Source organism: Octodon degus, unplaced genomic scaffold (genome assembly GCF_000260255.1).
Source record: "Octodon degus isolate 3935 unplaced genomic scaffold, OctDeg1.0 scaffold00112, whole genome shotgun sequence".
Classification (NCBI taxonomy): domain Eukaryota; kingdom Metazoa; phylum Chordata; class Mammalia; order Rodentia; family Octodontidae; genus Octodon; species Octodon degus.
Genome location: NW_004524688.1, coordinates 4,800,519 through 4,822,316, shown reverse-complemented (window position 1 = coordinate 4,822,316; position 21,798 = coordinate 4,800,519). Strand labels below are relative to the sequence as shown.

General features: G+C 46.7%; 1 protein-coding gene across 1 annotated transcript in view; it reads left to right on the top strand.

The window, feature by feature from the left end:
- Igf2r (insulin like growth factor 2 receptor) overlaps positions 1 to 21,798 on the top strand; it is a 115,739-nt gene that overhangs the window by 43,638 nt on the left and 50,303 nt on the right. Inside the window, exons 6-15 of the mRNA XM_023699344.1 lie at positions 824 to 953; positions 3,550 to 3,655; positions 8,314 to 8,476; positions 8,679 to 8,841; positions 9,679 to 9,782; positions 15,476 to 15,640; positions 17,289 to 17,429; positions 18,757 to 18,900; positions 20,468 to 20,605; positions 21,182 to 21,329. Coding sequence (XP_023555112.1) covers positions 824 to 953; positions 3,550 to 3,655; positions 8,314 to 8,476; positions 8,679 to 8,841; positions 9,679 to 9,782; positions 15,476 to 15,640; positions 17,289 to 17,429; positions 18,757 to 18,900; positions 20,468 to 20,605; positions 21,182 to 21,329 — 1,402 coding nt within the window. The remainder of the gene's footprint in view (positions 1 to 823; positions 954 to 3,549; positions 3,656 to 8,313; positions 8,477 to 8,678; positions 8,842 to 9,678; positions 9,783 to 15,475; positions 15,641 to 17,288; positions 17,430 to 18,756; positions 18,901 to 20,467; positions 20,606 to 21,181; positions 21,330 to 21,798) is intronic.

Sequence of the window (21,798 nt, the reverse complement as noted above, 5' to 3'; positions counted from 1 at the left end):
ATAGCACCCTCTTTGGACAGTTTGATTCCTTGTGTGTTAACCAGTGACTCGCTGCGGCAGGAGGCAGGTGACCCTCTACCCCATGGACCTGTAAAACAGGTCAGGTTTGGGGAGGTGCTCTGAATCCATCGCTCATGGTAGATAGTGTGTGTGGACCATACCTAAGTGCTGCATGCTGCTTTAAAGGGGTGGATGACAGCCTTTCGGCATACCACAGTCCTGCTCCCTGGGAATCTTTGGTCAAGGAGAAGATGCAGAGTGTGGAGGAAGCCTGGCAGTGGCCACCATGCCAGAGGTGCTGACAGCTCTGCAGGTCTGGAGACATACACCTGGTCATCAAAGCCAGCCTGCTGTAGTCCCTTATGCCCAGCGTGCCTTGGCTGCATAACTTCTGATCATCTGTCCTCAGTCTTTGAGCCACACCCTGGCAGCTGGACCAATCTGTTGTCAAACGCGGGGAGGGGGTTGATCTGACTGTCTGGTTCTTTCCACTGATCAAATCTTTTCAGTCCTGTTGGGTGTTTGCATTTCTAGTTTTTCTTTTAGTTTGAAAGAGGAGAATGCTGAGGTTAGGCTTCTAGGAGAGTTTGGGCGCATTCTGTAAAGTACAAATGGTGCAGCAGTCCCTGTTTGTGGCCCCGTCTGCATGCAGAGTGCAGCATTCCTGCTCCTGATCCTCATGTGGCCAGATGGCTGGCCGGCCCACGCTCTCAGAACTACAGCGGATGGAGGCTTTACTTAACAGGGCCTCTGGATCTTACTGTGCTTCAAGCGCCACTTCTGACCCTTCATCTGCCTTAACAGAGCGTGTGATGTGTTACAGACTCCCTGCGGGACTTAAATCCACAGCTGCGTTCCTGTCCAGTGGGGACTGCTGCCTGCTTGCTGCGAGGGACCCAGGTGTTCGATGTTGGCCAGCCCAAGGAGGGGCTGAAGCTAGCAAGCAATGACAGGTCAGTGCGCTGCCTCTGCAGCAGCTTGCATTTTATTTCTTACAAGCAGCTGATCTTTAATGAGTGGCAGAGGCAGCCCTTGCCTGCAGACTTGGGATGGGCCTGCACTTTCGCTCCTTCACAGGCACAAGATATGTGGGCCCTGCTGGATCACAGCAGCTGGTTGGTTGTTGCCCATTCCCTTTGTGAGCCACGCACCCTGGCCGGCTGGCCTGCCTGCCTCCCTTACCCTTTCCATCCCTCCATTCCTCCCTTCCTTCCTACCTCCTCCCCTCTCTTCCAGTATTTAAGATTGAAGCCAGGCCCTTCTTGTTGAGTTCCACCTCCCGCCTTTTTTGTTTCTTATTTTGTGGCAAGGTTTTGCTAAGTTACTAAATTGCCCAGGCTGGGTTTTAACTTGTGATCCTCATGCCTCAGCTTCCCAGAGTGCCGGGATTATGGGCACCTGGCACCACACCCTGCTCCACATGTTTTTTACAGCAGTAACAATACCTGTCATGGTCTATTCTGTAGCGCATCCCTGTGTTGCTCCATGAGAGCATACCTACCTCAAGGTGCTTGCTCATATTTTTCCTTCTCTTATCATCCATAAAGTTAATTTTGTATATATAACTGTCTGTTCTTCAGAGGCAAGAGATGGGAAGCATTTAGCCAGTCCTTCCAGGATTTCCTCCTAGCTGGGGCATGAAGGGTGCCCTAGTTCCTAGTGGAGGATGGTAGTAAGTTGTGCTGTTCGCACCTGCGCTTGGATGGGCTTTGTGTCTTGATTGTGGAGCCTCGCAGAGCACTGTAGAACAGACCCTGTGACCTTGGTAGTATGCAGTTACTTTTCTCTCCTTGCCAGAATTAAGGAAGGAAAGGTTTATTTAGCTCACAGTTTGGGGAGGTTTCAGTCTGTAATCAGCTGGCACCAAGGCAGAGTGGCGAGGTGAGGGGCAACAGTGCAGGGCAGCAGACAGCAGTGAAAAGCGGCAAGAACAGAAGCGGGGGAGCAAGCATCTTTTTCTCCTTTATATTGTAACCAAGCTACCCGTCCTTTGGAGGGTGTAATACTCACAGCATCTCCATGCTGGCTTGCATAGACTCAGGATGTTTGCAAAGTGAGGATCCTGGCCCCTAGTGAGTCACTTAGTTAAAATTCTAATCTTCCCAAGTTGACACAGTGAATAGCATCCTAGAGTGGTAAGGGCACGTAGAGCTGCCGATTAGGTAAGCTTCTAGACTTCTCAAGCTGACACGAAGTATCAACCAGATCAGGACTGTGTTTTTCTCCAACATGTTACATGTGACTATATCCTGAACATAGATCAGGGATTTTGATTTTCTCTCCATACTGAGGGCTTTTGATAGACTCCTGGTTTCTCCTGGCTCTGTTCTGGAGCCAGTAGTGTATCTAAAACTAGGGTGATTGTAGGAATGGCATTTCTATCCATAGAAAATACTAGCATATCACCTAGATTGGCTAATGTTGAGAATTTTCTGTATGAATTTGCTCAGCTTGTCATAAGAAACCACAGACCAAGTGGGTGAAACAACAATTTTTTCCCTCTTAGTCTAAAAGCCAGCAGCCCAGGGCTAAGGTGTTAGCATGGTTGGTTTCTCTGGCGTCCTTTCTCCTTGTCTCCTTGTCTTTAGAGCCTGCCGTCTTGTCCCTGTGCCCCACCATGCTCCTCCCTCTCTGTGTTCTTGACTGCTCTTTGGACAGGGATACCAAGAGTATTGGATTAGGGCCCGCACATCTGACCTCGTTTTCTCATATTAACCTCTTTGAAGTGTTATAGCCGAGGTTGTAAGGCTTAGGGCATCACCGTATGACAGGGAGGGAAAGTGCCTGAAGTAACAAATCGTTGGTTCTGCATCCTGGGTGGGCTGGCAAGGATTTGGTGAAATGAGGGCGCTGTGCAGAAGCTTCGTAGTTAGGTCATCTGTTTTCAGCGCTTTTGTAGCCATGCATGGAATCTGAGGGCATATTCCTTTGTGAGGACAGGAGCCCTCTGTGCAGGGCTGGGCACTGGGGGAGTGCTGGTGGTGGCTGCTGGACAGGTATGTTGGCCTGGCTTTAGGGTAAAAAGCATTGTTGTTCATAGAAAGCTAGGCATGGTAGCTCATGCTTGTAATCCCAGCAGTCTGGCAGCCTAAGGCAGGAGAAGCGCAGCTTCAAGCCCTCCCTGGGCGATTTAGGGACAGGGCTGGGGATGCAAATCAGTGCAAAAGCCCTGGGTTCAGTCCTTAGTACCCGGGGAAAATGGAGATTGTGCATCCTTGTGGGCCAAAAGCTTTGTAGCCACTTGACCTGCTTGGTTGTGCTCAGTTTTGGTTAGGCCACTTACAAAAAATGTGCTATTATTCAAACAGCTCTTCCAGTATTTTCAGTTTATATGTTTTATTTTGGTTTTAACAATAGTGCTTATTGCAGTTTACTTTTGAGTGTCTAATACCCCACAGTGGAAATAGTTATTTTATCTTCTAGTTCCTTTTATAGTTTGTTTCTTCTGTTACTTTCCCTCTGTGTGAATGTGCTGACTGCTCAGGCATTGCATTAATTCACATGTACTTGACACTTTTAAAATATTCTTTCTCCCGGTGGATCCTGCAGACTTGTCCTGACTTATGTGAAGGAAGGGCCAGGAAAGCCAGACTTCTGTGACGGTCACAACCCTGCAGTGACAATTACATTTGTGTGCCCTTCTGAGCGGAGAGAGGTGAGTAGCCTTTCACGTGGTGATTTTTTTTATTTTTTTATTTTTATGTATTGAGTACAGGGTCTGCAGGGTCTTAATACGTAGATTAGACTTGTAGTGATTTCCTGTTTTCAGCCTCCTAAGTGCTAGGATTACAGGTACGTGCCACCACGCCCAATCTCACTGTCTCAGCTTGCCCAAGGGGTGGGGCCGGCACAGCTTGTGGTGCTTGTGGTGCTGGGGATCGAACTCTAGTCCCTGCACTCTGCCTAAGCAGGCACTTTAGTCCACTGAGCTGTCTGGCCAGCCCCATTTGGTGAATTCAAGCTGTGAACCTCAGCCCCAGTTACCTAAGTGACCACGCATCTGGGTTTGGGGCAGGCAGGCTGGTGCAGGGAGTAGTGAACCACCCACAGAGGTCCTGGGCTGGAGACCAGAAGGGGAGATGCCAGGATGGAGGATGGGCACAGCTTCTTGGAGCCCCTGACAACGCCCTGTGGCTGTGTGGAGAGAGGCCTCAGTGGCCATTGTGGAATGCTGGGGTGTTTTGTTGTAGTCTGCCTTTGAGTGGATCATGAAGAGATACAGTGGTGTCTCGGTTCACGAAATTAACGCTTTCCATGATTCTGGTCACAAACCAAATTGGAGAAGAACCAAATTAAATTTCCCCGTGAGGTCAGCCTTGAGTTCCTAACCATTCAGTTTGACTTGGTTCTTCTCGTCTAGTTTGGTTTGTGAATGGACTCATGGAAAGAATTAAGGCCATGCACTGAGTGTAAGTGCTGCCAAAGTGAGCACATGAAGTTCGTGCCCAGAGGTACCACTGTATTGCACTTTCTTCATTTCTTCCCAGCTGTTTTTTGCTTGCTTTGCTTTGCTTTGCTTTGCTCTTTTCTTTTTTCTTTTCTTTTCTTTCTTTCTTTCTTTCTTTCTTTTTTTTTTTTTTTTTTGACAGAATCTCCCATTGCAGCTCAGGCTGGCCTTGAACTCACTATGTAGCCAGGTTGGCTTCAAACTTGGGCGATCCTCCTGTGTCAGACTCCTGAGGACTGGGATTCCAGGTGTGTGCCACCATGCCTGGCTCTGTTGGCTTGACTTTAGCAAGTAGTTGAGAAGCTCTAGGTATAACCTCAAGCCTGGGATTTCTTATAGGGAGAGTTTCATTGCCTTCATCTTCCCTAATTTTTATCTTATAGCCCTGCCCCACCTGCAGTCCACCTTCATAGGCAGATTTATCACTCTGTCCTCTGGCTGCTTTTTATTTTTTATTTTTATGGTGCTGGAGAGCCAACTTAGGACCTCTGCATGGGAGGTGGGTGCTATGACCACATACCCAGCCCTCTGGCTGTTTTCCAAATCTTTTTTCTCTTGACTATATAGTTTAGGCTGGCCTTGAACTCACTGTGTAGACTAAGTAGGCCTTGAATTTGTGGCAGTCCTCCTGCCCCAGCCTCCAGTGCTGGAATCACAGGCTTGCCACACCACAGCCTGGCTTGACATCTGTAACATACTTACACACTCCGTGAGGGCTGAGTCTTACTTGCTGTGAGGCCTCCCTGCCCCGCAGTGTGTGTGTAAGTTGGTTTGTGGTGTAAGTGTCTGCGCAGATAGCCAGATGCCAGTGGGAATGAGTCCTCTCCCAGGAGGAAGGGCCAGGGCTTTTCTTTAATTTATTTCTACCATTTTAATAAGGAGGGCCTGAATTCTTTGGCTGGAAAACCACAATTCCCTCCCTGAAAACAAATGTCTAATTTGCTCTGGCTTCAGGCTGACCCCTGGCCTGCTGGTATGTGTGGACCTGGAGACAAATTGAGTTTAAGCTCGGCTTCCCAGATTTTAATGTTCCGAGCCTCACATTTCCTTGTGATGTCGGTGCCAGTTCTGAATTAAATGTGGAGGAATGTTTAATTGTACCATGTAGTTGTACCCATTGAAGTTTTTTATATCAACATCTTGGTGTTTTTATTTTTTTCCTTCATTTTTCCCTTTTGCTTGTTTTGTATTTGCTAGTAATCATCTTATACCAAGTTACAAGAATTGAGATGGGCATGGTAGCACATGTTGGTAATCCCAGTACTTAGGAGGCTGAGGCAGGAGGATCGCTGAGTTCAAAGCCAACCTGAAATACAGAAAAACCCGTCTAAAAAAAAAGAAAACAAAAAAGAACTACGACATTCTCTTTGCAGCCTATCAGCAAAGCTTCCCTGGCAAGTGCAGGGCCTGAGTTCAATCCCCGGTTCCACCAAAAAAAATAAAAAAAAAAAAAAAAACAACCCAAAAATTAAAAGAAAAAGGATTTGCAATTTTTCCGCTTTTTTGGGGAGGAGTTTGAATCATTTCTAGGTGTTGGGAGGAGGCTGCTGTGTTATTCCTGAGGCTGGAGGTTCTGTTTCCAGTACAATTGTTCCTTAAACTTTAGCACTTGAGATCCTCATGCCTGGATACTGCAGTGCTGAGAGGGTTTATTACGCATCTGTGTTGGCTTGTTGACTGCTTTTGGCAGCTAGTATTTAGTAAACATTATCTTGTCATCTGCTTCTATAAAAAAGCTCTACTGAATTTGGATCCTGTAAAATCTACTCATTTCAAGTAGGATTTGGTGGTTCTTCGTCATTTCTACCGAACCGTACAGTCTTTACCGTGTGGCCATCGTCCCCGAGAGAAGCCTTTGCCCAGCAGCAGCTACCTTCCATTGCCACCCTTGCCTGGCAGCAGCTGCGCAACCTCCAGTCTGCTTTCGGGCTCGGTGAATCGAGCTTTCTCAGACCCTTTATTTATTTATTTTTTAATTTTTTAAAAACATTTATTTATAAATGGTATATATGCAAAATATTGAGTTTCATTCTGGAATATTTGTACATCCACATGACAGATTTGGCCACCCTCCTTATGGCTTCCCCTTCTCCTTCCTTCCCCTGATTCTGTTCCTCTTTTTGTATAGTCTCTTTTATTTTCATATCATATTTCTTAAAAAAATTTTTTTTTTTAAACCAAATTGGTAGGACAGTTTTAATAATTAACACATTGCATACGTTCTTCCTAGTGGTTAATTGCTGTACAAGATGCGGACTTGATATCCTATTTACAAACACCATTAGAACAAATCCCTCTATTCATTAAGAGGATGTAACTATATATCTATCCTAACCACTTTGAATACACAGAATCAAAATGGACATTCATCTGTATCCCCTTTTTTTGTTCAGTTCCATCATTTAAATATTATAGATGTGTAAACTTGGCAAAACATTCTTAAAGAGTCCAGTAGCCCATAATAGTATTGGGTCTTCCGCTTCACTGGCAGTGTCAGAAATTGTTGACCTGAGTCCCCTACAGCTCAACATAACACCATGGCTTTACTTCTTATACTTCGTTTTTATACTTTTCTGCTGGATGGTTAAGACCAAGGTAAAGCAGGGCCTATGCAAGAATCAGACCCTTTATTTAAAAGTAGCCTACTACATGGGCTTCTGGTGTTAGGTTTTTCACTTGCTAAGATTGTGCATTGTTTTGTGGCAGATACACTGTGTGTGGTCTATCTGTAGTCTGTGGCTTTGCACCTTACTCATCATGTGACCTGCTATAAACTTGGCGCTTGGTGGTGTGACTGACATGTAGTGGAGCTTAGTAAATACGGATTTAACAGTGCTGAAAATAGCTAGGCAATTCCTGGTAAGACATTTCTTCCAAAGGGGGTAAAAAGGTGGCTGTCCAGGGAATCTGGATGTCATCGGCACCCTCCGCAGTTCACACAGAAGATGTGCACAGGTGCCCCTGGTTGTGGAGGCAGCATAGCAAAAGTCTTATCACTTTTTGTCACTGGTCCAAACACCCAGCACTCACAAAACGCAAGGGGTGGTTTATTTGGCTCGCCTTGGCGGTTTGCGGTTGGCCAGCTGCAGGACAGGAGCGGCTCACCGAGGAGCATGGCAGAGGAAGGCTGTTGCAGCATGGCAGCTGGAGAGAGAAGGGAAGAGCTGCAGGGACATTGCACTCCTTCAGGTCAGGTCCCTAGTGATCTGCCTATAAGTAGGCCTACCTCCTGCCAGCTGTCGTGCCCCGGTAGTTCACTCACCATCCAGAAGCCCTCCCTGTGAACACATCTAGATAGAAACCATAGTGACGGCAGAATCGGTACTTGTGCTGGGTGATGCCTCTCTGTCCTGTCCCAGGCCCCCTCCCCCCTGTAGATTGGAATACAGGTGCAGTGGGGCCAGTCGCCTCCGTCAGCCTTAGAAAGAGGTGCAGACCGTCTCCCTGCATGCGTGCAGCTGTTTGCTTGGCGCTGGCCACACACCCCTAACTACTCCGTGCTGTTTGCTGGGGTTATAGTGATGCTCGGGTGATGCTGAGTTGAGCGTGTGTTTGTGGGCTGAAGCCTGAGTGTCACTGTGAAGGTGATTGGAAAGGGAGTGGAGTTACAAGTCTGTGGCATTGCTACAAGTCAAATACAGGAAAAAAAAATTAATGTAAAAACAGGTTAAAAGTAAAAGTAAAGTAAGTGGAGGTATTGTGCATCATGTATCACAATGCTTAATGGGATATTATGATTCAAACACCAGGAACAGAAAATGTAAAAACCCAACAGCCCACCTTAGCTTTTAAAAAGCATGAAAAAAATCTGTATTTAAGCTGCACCGAAAACTTTCGTTTTACCCCTTTCCCATTGTTCCCAATAGGGCACTCTGCCCAAGCTCACTGCCAAGTCCAATTGCCGCTATGAGGTTGAGTGGGTCACCGAGTATGCCTGCCACAGGGACTACCTGGAGAGCAGCACCTGTGCTCTGAGCAGCGGGCAGCACGACATCACCGTTGACCTCAGACCGCTCACCCAGCCCCGAGGTGAGCAGGTGTCTGTAGTTGGTGTGGCTTTGTGTGCCACTCAGGAGGAAGGAGAGGGCAGGGAGCGAGGGACCCAGGTGGCCCACTGTCTCAGGCTCTGCTGGGCTGGGTTTGGAATTGGGATTGGGTTGGACTTCTGGAATGCTTCACCTTGGGACAGCTGGGATTGCAGACAAACCCTTCTTGGTTTTTCCCTCTGTAGGAGCCTATGCTTCTGATGGAAAAGAATATATGTTTTATTTAAATGTCTGTGGAGAGGTTAAGTCCCAATCCTGTAACAAGAAAGAAGCTTCAGTTTGTCAAGTAAAGAAGAGCGATTCCACTCAAGTCAAGATAGCCGGGAGGCCGCAGAACCAGATGCTCCGGTGAGTCAGCAGCCCCCATGCGGGCCTGCTCGCCTGTGGCTGCGAGTGGGTCCTTTGTGCGCTTGAGGGACAGAATTTGGTCCCAGCCACCTTGGTCCTCTTACTTTCCCCAAGTGCAGGAAAGTCAGCAAAGCCCGAGCTCCTTCTGCTGTAACCTAGGGCTGTTGCCTTTTGTCGCTAAACAGCTGGATGCTTTTCCTGAGTTAACAATAAGAGAGCATCTGTTAGAACTGTTTGTCTTGTAAATCTATTGTGTGTGAGGAACTGTAGTGTAGGAAATTTACTTAACTAGTTTACATTAGCATCTGTATTTCAAATTATGTTTTTGACTTTCTGTATTTTTCTGGTAGTTTGAGAATGCTGTTAGCACTATATAAAAGCTATATGCAGCCAAACAGATTGATTTAGCACATTTCTTTTGACCTATTTAGTGCATTGTTGTGGTAGGTACTGTTACCTAAAGCAGTGTGAAGGCACAGTTTTCTGAATCAAGTCTTACTCAGAGTCCTTCAGGTGAGATTGTACTTAGGGCGGTGACTAAAGAAATCTGCCTGATTCTGGGGCATTATTTGTTTTGCATGAGATCCAAAAGGGAGAGCAAGAGAAGTCTTTGTACTTGCAGCAAAACCCGTCAGCATTTTCCTGTAGCCCATTGTTATTTGAAGCTGTGCAGTTGGAGCTCATTTTCTAGGACATTTTCCCCAGCTGGCTGGAGAGCTCACTGTTTTATGTCAGTCTTGATTTGTTGATGGCATGCAAAAGGCCAAGTGCAGCAATTTTTAAAAATTTAAGTTTGGTTCTTCCATAAAACACATTTGCTTATTCATAAAACTCTAGGTACTCTGATGGAGACCTCACCCTGATATATTTTGGAGGCGAGGAGTGCAGTTCAGGCTTCCAGCGGATGAGTGTCATCAACTTTGAGTGTAATAGAACTGCAGGTGAGTGTGCAGAGGCCTCGCCCCGGCTCCTTGGCATCAGAGTGTGTGAGTGTGTGCATGTGTGTATGTCTGAGTGTCTGTGTCTTCTCTTAGAAGTAGAACTCTGAGTGGAGCCCTTAGATGTCTTCCTTTGGGCCTGGCCACCTCTGGTCCCCAGACTGGAATTTCGTTGGAGTGCAGTCCTCCCCACCCCAACAACAACATGTTTCCATTGTACTCTGCTCTCTGTATTTGTCTTGGGGACAGGCCCAGCCGTGAGCTTGCTGAGAGAAATTTTCTGCCCTCAGTTCTGGGGTATACGCACTATAACCAGGGCAGCCCCAGGCACTCCAGCGTCCAGTGTGTGCCTCTTCTTTCTTATCAGCAGTTACAGAATGCCCCTTTTTGCAGAACAGCGCCCTGAGATGGAGTTTGTATTTGAGGATTGCAGAATGCCACTGGGCAGGTTTCGGCAGAAGGCTGGATTCTCCAGGTGGTTATAGGAAGCAGTCTTGAGTTACTGTCCATACTTCCATCTTGAAGATTTCGGTCACATTTGACACCTGCAGAGAGATGCTGGAATTGCATCTTCCCTAGCACCTGTCCTGTCTGTGGACCGCTGGCCTACGCCCTGGTTCTCCATGGCTCCTGCACTTTTGCACCAAGCTTTCTATCAGGGGCGGCCTGGTTTCCAGCCTGGTCTGTGTGCCGCTGGCCAGAACTGAGCACACATGACTGCCCCACCCTGAGGATGGGTCTTCTGCCCTTCTTCGTTTGCTTTGTGTGTTTCACGGCAGTGTGCTCATGGGGCCTGTTCTGTATGATTCACTCAGGATCTTGAAGAGGCAGCTATGCAGGAAGTTCAGCTTTGCTGTGGAGACGGTGTGATAGGTGGTAGTGCTAAGTGCTCCTAAACGGCTAGAGTGAGCCGAGGTGACATAGCAGGAATGGCTGTTGGTCACATATGCAGGCTAGCAGAACCTCTCCCTGGGAGGGTCTGCTGTGACGGTTAGCCCTCTTTCTCCTATGCATGGCTCTGCTACTCCCTTGGGTTCTAGTTGTTACCATTCATGTTTACAGGCACTTTTAGTGCCCTTTGAGGGTGTCTGGTAACAGATGGCCTCTGGGAATTTCCAGATGAGAAGCTGAGAGAGATAAGGGCTTCAGTGAAGTGCAGGGGATTGCTGTCAGGACCAAGCTCTTGCCAAGTGCCTTCACCCTGCCCTTCACCAAGAAGGAGGCTGTGAGGCCAGCCTGGGCTGTTTCTGGGCCTGCCATGAGTCAGGCCTCTTAAGAGGAGCAGGGACTGCGTCAGCTATAGGAGGAGGAGTAACAAGACAGGGGCCCAGAGTGGCCCAGGGACCCAGGGTCTTCACAGGTGGGAACCTGGGGGCAGGGCGGTAGCTGCATGCAAATGTGGGTCCGGAGAGGTGAGGGAGCCCTGTGTGCCATGTCCTGCAGAGAGCTGGTTCGATCCAGATACAGCGTGGGTCCTGGGCATCTCAGTAAGCCTGGGATGCGTTTCTGGTGTGGAGGGGAGGAGTCACAGTTGCCTTGTGTGTGCCCCGCCCCTCCTCAGGTTCACTGTCTCTGTTTGTCAACCTTGCAAGTTCTGCACCCACTGTAAGGATCCCACCTCTGAGTTCTGATCCCCACTCCCTCTGCTCTCTGTCCCCAGTGTCTGGGGAGTGCAGCCTGCTTCTTCATTGCTGCCCTAGCTGTCAGTCCCTGGGCTGGGTCCTGGCCCTCGTGGGCTGTCCTTTTCCTAACAGCCTGGGCTGCTGCATTGCCAGTTGGCCTCTTGGTCTGAGTCTCCAGACCTTGTCATACCTCTCGTGTCCCTGCTCTATGCAAGGCTTTAATCAATGACCGAGCTGTTTTTGAACATGAGTCCCTGTCACATGGGGATGCTGGGAGGTGAGAGTGAAGGCCCTGGAAAATGCACGCAGTCTCTGGGAGGTGAGGAGGAAAGTTGTCACAGGCTCTGAGGAAGGGCGTGTGCAGTGAGGAGCTGATCCTGGAAAACTGAGGTTGAAAGAGGTGGACTGCAAACAGTGCCAGTGGCTATTGCTTTCCCTTTTTTATTTTGTAGTGATTAGTTTTTAACACATAAGGTTGGAATATGTTACAGTGGAGGCATATGTGCCGATCACTCTAGCAGCTATCAGTGTTTTACCAAGTTTGCCTCATTTAAAAAAAATTCCCCCCGATTTTTCACTGGTGCACATTAGTTATATAGATTAGGGGCTTTCATTCTGGCAGATCTGTACATGTGCATACCTTGATTCCCCCTACCCCGATTCATGCCCTTAGATTTGCTTCCAGTAGATTGGATGGGTTGAATCACCCAGCCCCACTGCCCAGTAGGAACATTTCTTTCTGCAACCTGAATTCTGTTAGCAGATCTGATAAAATGAAAAATAAATGGTACCAAGAAAAAAAAATCGATGTTTTACAAGGGTGTTACAGGGAGCCTGCACAGAGGTATCGGGGTGGTGAGGTTTAAGCCTTCTTTTGGGCATCGTAAAGTATTTGTAATTCCTTTCCAGTCTGTGATTCAGTATTCCATATTTTTGAGGATGCTGTTACTCTAAAATTATTTCACTCAAATTTGAATAGACATTTTAGGTAAAATCCCTTGTTGCAGTCTATGTTTCTTGGGGACATGAAATGTATTTTTGGATACAAGTGGGTGTTAATTGGCTATGTCATGCAGGCTGGTGTGTTTTACAGTTCAAGTTGGATTTCTAGGAATTACTTATGCTTATGAATCTAAGGTTCATGCATTTTCAAGACACAGAGATGCAGAACTTTATTCTTTTAACTGTGGTATTGTTTCAGTAACTTCTAGTTTGCTGTGAAATGATGCCATGTTGTTGGTGACTCTGTCAAATGAAGCTATCAGATAATTTTTGTTTTTGTTTTGAGAAGAGTAAACAACTGTCTGCAAGTTTAAGAGCCTCAGTAGATTAAAAGTGTATTTCCTTTAGTTTGATACAAGTTGTTGCGTATCAGGGCTGGAAGTGAGGCCTGTGTTCCATGTGGTCTAAGGACCTGTGCTCTTTCGTCTTGTATTGCTGTCTTCTAAACTCTGTAGAATGGCATAGCATTTTTTTTTTTTTTTTCTTTTAGTGAGCCAGAGTGAAGTCAGTTGGCCAGCCTTACAGGCAGGAGACCTGGGCAATGAGCTTACTGTGTAGTTGGAGGGAAAATGAAGGAGTTTGCTTCACTGTCACAGATTAATGGAGGAACGAAAGCAGAGAACTGCTTAGTTTTGTTGGAAAAGTTCCCTTCCCTTTTAACTGGATGTGGAAGTCACACACTGTGAGGTCATGCAAGGTGGTATGCTAGGGAATAAACCAGAGCCTGGGCTGTCAGGCCAGCACCCTAGGAGCCCTTGCATGAAGGGGAGGTGAAAAGCTCTTACTAATGGGTAGACAAGAGTTACTGAAGGATGGATAATCTCTGAAGACATAGCCACTGTATTTGAAAATGAATGCTTATAGAGGGGAGTCCTAGCTTAATGGTTTGCTATAATTGCTTGAGGAATTAAATAAGATTATAGATTAAGTGAATCCCAGTGGTTGTTTCAGATCCCTGAAGATCATTGGTTTCAGGTGCAAAAATCAGCTCAAAAATGGCATGAAGGGGCTGGTGAGATGGCTCAGTGGTCTAAAGCACCTACTTAGAACAAGCTTAGCAAAGCATAGGGACCCTGGTTCAATCCCCAGCACCACATGCCAGCCAGCCCCGCCCCCTGGTGGGCTGAGCTGGCCACACACACAAATAAAAAAAAAAAAAAAAAAAAAAAAAAAAAAAAAAAAAAAAGAACGTTAAAAATGGCATGAAGCCAGCTATTTTTGCATGCCTGTAACCTCAGTTACGTGGGAGACTGAGTGGCAGGTGGATCAGAAGTTCGAGGCCAACATGGATATTTTATAAGATTCTGGCTCAAAGTAAAATTTAAAAAAAGGGCTGAGGAGGTGGCTCAGTATTCCTTGGGCTGAATCCTGAGTAATTAAAAATAAAAGTAAGATGAGCTGGGTCTGGTGGCACAGGTCTGTAATACCAGCACTCTGGGGAGCAGGAGCTGGGACAGGAGAATACACATTTCAGTCCAGCCTGAGCAACTTAGAAAGAAGGAGAAGGAGAAGAAGACCTAGAGTTGTGGCTCCATCCAAGGACTGGTTTTTTTTTTTTTTTTTTTGTTTTTGTTTTTTGTTTTTTTTTAAACAAAACAAAATAGAAAGCTCTAGAACCATCTTTGTTTAATTCAGTTGTTGGTAAGCTTATGTGGTACAGGAAACACAGTGAATGTTTTAGAAAAACATCTTTTCCAAATAGCAACTTTAAGCTGCAAATCCAGTTGGATTAAGCTAAACTGCATGGCCAGGTTGGAAACAGGCAGGTGAAGGTTGTGGCTGCTGACCTAAGCATACGTGGGCAAGAAGGCTCTCCTTAAGGACAGTGGCCTCTGGGTTGTGGACTGTGCCTAGGAAAGGAAAGTAGGGGTCTTGCTTTCTCAAAGAGAAGTAATTACTCAGGTAATTATTAAATACAAAGTCAAACAACTCGCCAACAAAAACAGAGAAAAGAGAAATGCCAGTGTTTGCATACATACGGGGGGGAGAGGTATAGTCCCACAGTAGAGAGGCAAAATCTTGTCCTGTGGTTATGAGCTTGAGCCTGGGTCTCAACCAAAGGGGCTTCCCTCTGGCTCTGTGCCTTTGTAGCTGTGAAGCCACAGGAGACCTTTAACTTGGCACCTGGCTCAGGTTGTGCTGGGGGAGGTAGCTGCCATTGCTTCATTATATGCACATAAAGGTAATAGCATCCAAGATTTAGTAGAAATGAGAATTGGGACCTTATTTTCCTTAGAACATTAAGAACATAGCATTCGGGACCACAGACCTCAAGGAGGCAGGCTGATCATGTGGGAGCCGCAGGCAAGGATTATGACACTATCAAGGATACAGAAAGGGGAGGTGTGTGCCAGCTGCCCATCAGTGGGAAAGATGAGGGGACTGGATTTCCAGTAGGCAGGCTCAGCAGTGACTGTAGAACCCCAGGGCATGTGGGGCAGGGCAGCGACCTGTGAAAAGTGGATTTTTAGTGTAAAGCTGAGGTGTCCTGGTTGATGAATGGAAGCTGCTGTCACTGTGGGAGGAGGCGTCTGCTAATTCCAGTTGAGTGTCATAGACATTGACATGTATTGGCAAGTCACAGAGTTTGGTAGCATTTGGAGGCATGCCTTGAGTTTCATGGGGTCCATGTGGGCTCAGAACACTTCTTCAGTTGGGGCCGTGACTGGGGTGTTCTCAGCTCACATCACTGACAGTTTGGTCATCAGTCAGTGGGGTGTTCTTGGGAATGGAGCTCTGGGCTCTGTCTTGCTTTTTGAGCACCCCATAGTCTGTTGTGGGTTGACTGCAGCCCTGCCTTGTCACCAGGACACATGTTGATGGGGCTCTGCTTTTCCTTGATAATGTTCTATATAGCTTTCTGCGATGCCTCCTTGATACCACTTTACCAGGATGATGAGGGTTTAAGTGAAGCTTAATAGGTGCCACTCTAGTCCCCAAATTCTCTATAGATTCTGCACTTCAGTGTTGAAGCTGGCTAGACATCTTGCCCTGGTGACTACTGTACCTTGCTCCTGAGATGGTCCTTGGTCATGGCTATGTAACAGTCTTATGTTCTCTCACACATTGCAGGGAATGATGGCAAAGGAGAACCTGTGTTCACAGGGGAGGTAGCTTGCACGTACTTCTTCACGTGGGACACAAAGTACGCCTGTGTCAAGGAAAAGGAAGACCTCCTCTGTGGTGTCAGCGATGGGAAGAAGCGCTATGACCTGTCTGCTCTGGCTCGCCACTCAGGTAGCTCTGGGACCTCAGTTTTCTGTCTTTGGAACAGTTGTCCCTGAATACTGAGTAACCTGCATTTGAGACTGAATTACCATTTTCTAGCTAGATTACTTTGGGCTCATCTTAGCAGAATTTAATGATAACCACCTAATGCCTCTATGTGTCAGACCTTGTGCTTTGTATATAGGGTCCCCACTCTAGCCACATGATAGATGTCTGGATGAGGCCTTGGCTCTCGTGCAGTGCATCGTCCTGCATGGTTTCTGTAGGCTGTGGGCCTCACAGTGCTGTTCTTCCAAAACACTGTGTTGTGAGAAACCAGCTGTGGGCCTTTTGCCTTCCACATCCTAGTCTCCATTTACAAAAGAACTACCTCCCTCCCTGCCTGCCTACCTACCTTTTTTTCTTCCTTCCTTCCTTCCTTCCTTCCTTCCTTCCTTCCTTCCTTCCTTCCATCCATCCATCCATCCTTCCATATATTTAGAACAGGGTCTATAGGGCCTCACTACACAGATTACCAGGCAGGTTCTTAGACCACCGAGCCAACTCCCCAGCCCCTCACTACACAGATTGGACTCATAGTGAGTCTCCTATTTTCAGCCTCCCAAGTGCTGGCATTACAGGTGTGTGCCACCACGCCCAGTCTCAGTGGCCATCTCAGTGTGCCCTGGGGATTGAACCCTGGGCACTGCTTTCTGCCTAAGAAAAGGCAGATGTGGCACTTTAGTCTGCTAAGCTGTTTGGCCAGCCCTTAAACCACTTTGCATAGGGATGAATTTTTATAATTCTGTGTCTTTCTTTATTATATAAAGTTCCCATTTGTCCCTAATTTCTGCTTTTGGGAGTTCTGCTTATCATAGCTGTCCCATGTTCCTTTCTTTATTGTTGTGTTCTTGACACCCAACATGTGCCTTTGTGGCCTTCTGTTAATTATTGATGTGGGTGTGAGGCTTTGGGTCAGTCACCATACATGTCTGTCTACTTTTGAGGGCACCAGACCTTCTGTCCTTATCCTTGGTCTTCATTCATGAAAGAGGCTGTTGGTCCCCTGTGCCCCCCACACTGGGGATTGGACCCATGACCTGTACATTGAGCTATGCCTCCAGCCCTTTTTAAAATTCAGAGACATAGTCCCTCTGAATTGCTAACTTGCCTAGATTGGACTCAAAATTTGTAATGCGCCTCCCTCAGCACACTCCTGTCACCCAGCTTTGGTAGTTTTTTTTTTTTTTTTTTTTTTTTTAGTGACATAGTTTCATGGAGTCCAGAGCTGGGTGTGACTTCATTGGCATGCTATTCGGTAGGCTTAGCACACCCGCGGGCTTGTAACTCAGTCCTCAGTCTCTGATTTCCTTTAGTGTGGTTTAGGAAAAGTGTGCAGTCTAATTCTCTGTCCCCTGGTAAGCCTGTTCTTCTGAAGACACATTGAGCGTGGCTTATTTTCTGACGCACCTAGTGAGAAAGCCAAGGCTGTGTCTGCGCCGTCAGCCTTCCTGGACTGGGTGCTAGAAATGGGAAGACTGATGTTTTTTGTCTGATTTTTTTTTTTTTTGTCTACGCGCTTGGGCTCTTGACCTTTGGCTTCCTTACCATTTGTGGTCTGACCTCTAGGGAATGAGTTTATTGCCTTTGGTTAGAGAGACTTTTCTTCTGGTTACAGAATCAGAACAGAATTGGGAAGCAGTGGATGGCAGCCAGACAGAAGCAGAAAAGAAGCATTTCTTCATTAATGTCTGTCACAGGGTGCTGCGGGAGGGCAAGGCCGTGAACTGTCCTGAAGACGCTGCCGTGTGCACTGTGGGTGAGTGGTGCTGGCGGCAAGATTGGGATGAGCAGAACCCAGCTGCTTCCCTTGTGGAGTGACACAGAAAATCCTCTTGTGGTTCATCTAAGCCTCCCCTTTCTGGGTGTCACACATGAAGATGGTAAGAAGTAATTGTAATGACATAAATGTTGGCCCTCTGAATCCGAAGGTTGACTGAAGCCACCTGATGTTAGTTGAAGCCTTATCTGGGGACAGAATCACACTGGGAAGTATGGGACTTCTTCCATCCCAATTCCCCATTGCCATAGTCCAGGGTGACAGAACTTGCTGCATTGCTCAGGCTGGCCTTGGACTCAGCATCTTGCGCTGCCTCAGCCTCCTGAGTGCTGCGGTATAGGTGTGACCACTATGCGCCGCAGTAGCCCTCTTTTTTTTTTTTTAATTTGACTTGAAGAACAACATTGGTATTAGTATTAAGCACAAACCTGAGTTTGTGATTTTTTTTTTGCTTTTAAAACAACTTTACTGCATAAACATGTTCCAAAGTATGGCTTAGGAGAAGTGGACTCTTGGTCAGGGCCTTCAGTGTGCTGTGTCCTCAGGTTCCTTCTGTACCGTTCTGGTCCTGTGACTGTCACGAGACTCCTCACTCTGCCCAAGGAGTGCAGCATGTCATTCAGAGCGCATCTTGGTAGCAGCCAGTGAGAAGAGCAGTACACAGCTGTTTCCAGCACTCCCGAAGGGGCTGTGAGCCTCAGTTGGTTCTGACCTCTGTTCATAGTGCGTAATGTGTCTTTCCGTGTCTTAAGAAAGATTTGGAGACAGAGTTTTAAAATTACATAGTTAAGAAGCGCCTGAACCCTCAACTCAGCGACCACCTCCGTGGCCTGGGGCGGGTCTGATGCACCGCTGTCCAGCCGCTCAGCGTGTTCTCAGGAGCCCTTGTGTCTTCGGGTAGCCCGGAAACAGGTGGTGTTGCTTAGCGATGGTGATGGCCTGTGTGCTCCCATCCTGTGCTTGTGCTGGTGGAGGACCCTTGCTCATGACACTTTCCTGCTAGGCCTGGAGATGGCTTTGGAGTCCTCAATGTGACTGTTGCTGCCCGCGTTTGTCACACAAGAGAATCCCATTCTCATCCCTGCCAGATTAGGTGGGCTGGAGAAGGCAGTGCTCTACTTGCCGGGCCTCGGCCAAGTGCTAGCATCTTGTTGTCTGAATGCTAGTTTCTTTCCTTTCCTTTTCCCTTCTCCCCCTCCTCTGAAGGGCTGAGAATCAAGCGCTCTAATGCTGCGCTGCACCTCCAGCCTAGTGTTGTGACTGTTGCTCACTATGTCTTCTTTGCCTTTTTCTCTCTCATTTCCAGATAAGACAGGAATTAAAAATCTGGGAAAATTTGTCTCTTCTCCCACAAAAGAGAAAGGAAACATTCGGCTCTCCTACTCAGATGGTGATGATTGTGGTGGTGACAAGAGAATAACAACTAATATCACACTCATATGCAAGCCAGGTAAATACTTAATTTTATTTTCTTTTTGAGGCAGGGTCTCTCTACTAGTTCAGGCTGGCTTTGAACTCGCTTTGTAGCCCAAGCTTGCTTCAAACTCAAGGTAGCCCTCCTGCCTCAGCCCTCCCGGGTACTGGGATTACAGGTATGTGCCACCATGCCTGGCTGATTAAAAAAAAAAAAAAAATTAATATCTTTGCAGCGCATAATGCTTATAGGTAAACATTAAAAAACAAAAGGAATGTTTTGGTGGCCTTTGCCAGGAGTGTGTTGGCTCTTTCCCTTTCTCTTCCTTATCAGCCTCTGTGGAGAGGCTGGGTGGATGGTGTGCCCTCCAGCTCTGCAGTCTCTGGTCAGTTGGGTTTCAGCCCAGAAATGCAAAAGCCACATGGGGTTAGCGGGCAGTTGTGTGACTCTTTCCCAAGTGAGTTGTGACTCTCCACATGGTGTCTTGTTCCACAGGACAATTACAGGGTCAGGGATGTAGGTACCGAGTTCCCTCCAAAGGGGAAAAATCATAAGTGATTTAAGAGGATTACCTGTGACTTTATTTTAAACACAACATTCATTTTAACTTGCCTGCTGAATCAAAATCTTCATATATTCATACGTTAATTTTTTTTTTTTTTTTTTTTTTTTTTGAATCAGCATCTCCCTGTGTATCCCAGGCTGGCCTACAACGCTCTGTGGCTCTCCTGCCTCAGCTTCCTGAGTGCTGAGATTGTAGGCATGCACCACCATGCCTGGCTATCTGCACTTTTTTTTTTGGTTTGTTTGTTTAGTTTTGTCTTTCTCATTTGTTTGCTTGTTTTGGTACTGGAAATTGAACACGGGACCTTGTGCTTGCCAGGCAGGCGCTTGTGCCACTGAGGGCTGTATCTGTGGCTCCTATTCATATATTTTTCATGCATTTTAATGTTCCTACAAATAATGTATTTTGTGAACACTATTCTGTGTTGTACAGTTCTCTTTACAAGTTTTAGGGATTTCTTTGTTGGCATAGTGAGGTTTTACTATTTTTAAGCATTTTCCCCCCGTTGCTAGATTAATAGCACATTTCCAGTGTAGATGTTGTGATATTATGTGTCTTCCCTACACCTCCTACGGGAGTCTTTCATTTGGATGAATTCTATGTTGTGAGAAAAAGTCAAAGACTAGGGCTATTTTTTTCTTATTTTATTGTGAGATATTTCTCACATAACATTTACTATTCTTGTTATTTAAAAAATTTGTGCCAAAATATGCACAATGTCAAGTTTGCCTTGTTAACCATTTACAGGCATACCCTTCAGTAGCATTAAACACAGTCGTGCAGTGCGCACCCACCACCTGGCTCTAGAACTTTCCCATCACCCCCAACTGAGGCTCACTACCATTAGCTGTGACTCTCACCGTCGGACCCCAGCCCTGGCAGTCACTGCTCCAATTTGCCTCTCTGCTTTTGGCCATTCTAGATACTGCATGCAAGTCATACCACAACAGTATTTTAGGATCAGTTTTTGAACAGAACAGGGAAAATTTCCAGAACAAATGGCTCATTGTTTGATTTTGGTTTTTTCTTCCTTGCCAGGCGATCTAGAAAGTGCTCCAGTGTTGAGGACTTCTGGGAACGATGGCTGCTTCTATGAGTTTGAGTGGCACACAGCTGCTGCCTGCGTGCTGTCAAAGACGGAAGGAGACAACTGCACCGTCTTTGATTCCCAGGCAGGTGTGTATCTCAACGGAGTTGCTGTTGTTCACTGTGATGTAGAACCACTTAATGTTTCCTAAGCATTATGTTTCAGAGGGAACCTGCTTCCAGATGTCATTAATGCCATTTGGCCAAAATTTTGAATGTTTGATGTTTGGGGCGTGAGCTGTTGAAGATACCTTCTTTAATTCATGCTAGAGTTGGGTTTGGTGTGTATGAAGCTGTTGGGGACACAAGCGAATGATGTGCATTTGCAAGGTTTTGCACAGAAGTCCTCGCCTAGGGGAAACTTCTCTTGGGGCATGCTCCAGGAAGGCTTCTGGACCAGTCCTCTGGCCTAGACATACTGGTAGTTCATCAGTTAGCAGTTACAGGCTTTGAATAGAGCCTTAAAAGGGATGGGATGGTGGTATTCACTCTGTATCCAAGGAAAATGGTGGTAGTGGTAGGGCTGCTAGTCTGAGGGGAAGTGTTTCCTCTGCCCCATAAACTTTTTCCAGTCGCCTGCAAAGATGCTCCTAGAGACTGTGGGGAAGATTGTCTCATTGACTCTGTTCTTACTGACCTTCCCCTTATGTTTTTATTCCTGCTTAGGGTTTTATTTTGATTTGTCACCTCTCATGAAGAAAAATGGTGCCTATAAAGTCGAGACAGTGAAGTATGAGTTCTATATTAATGTTTGTGGCCCAGTGTCTGTGCCAAACTGTCCTCCAGACTCCGGGGCCTGCCAGATGTCAAAAAGGTAAGTGACTGCCCACTCTGGGTTTATTTGGAGGTTTTTTATGCTGACAAGTATTTTGTTCAGGAATAGGGATGCCCTCCCTCATCTGTTGCTTTATAGCAGCAGAAAACGTGGCCTGAATATCGTGGATCTGCCAGGCGTCGTACCTCTCAGAGAGAGTAAACCATATCACAGGGAAAGAGGAGTGGGTGTACATAATATCCCATTTCTGTGTGTTTTGTTCTTTTTCACTTTTTAGTGTTTATATTTCTCCATTCTGTGCAGTGTTTGTTAAAATGAAGTGAGTTGTGCTGTAAGCTAGCAGTGCTGAGTGTCTGTTTGGGTCAGACAGTGGAGAAAGTAGGGTGGTGTGGGGAAAGCCTTCTTCCTCTGTGGTGAGAAGTCTCCATGAGGTTCCCGTGACTGCAGCCTTGGGTCCTGGTTGTGGCCGTAGCTCCACACTGCTCACTGCCCTTCTGTGGACATCCAC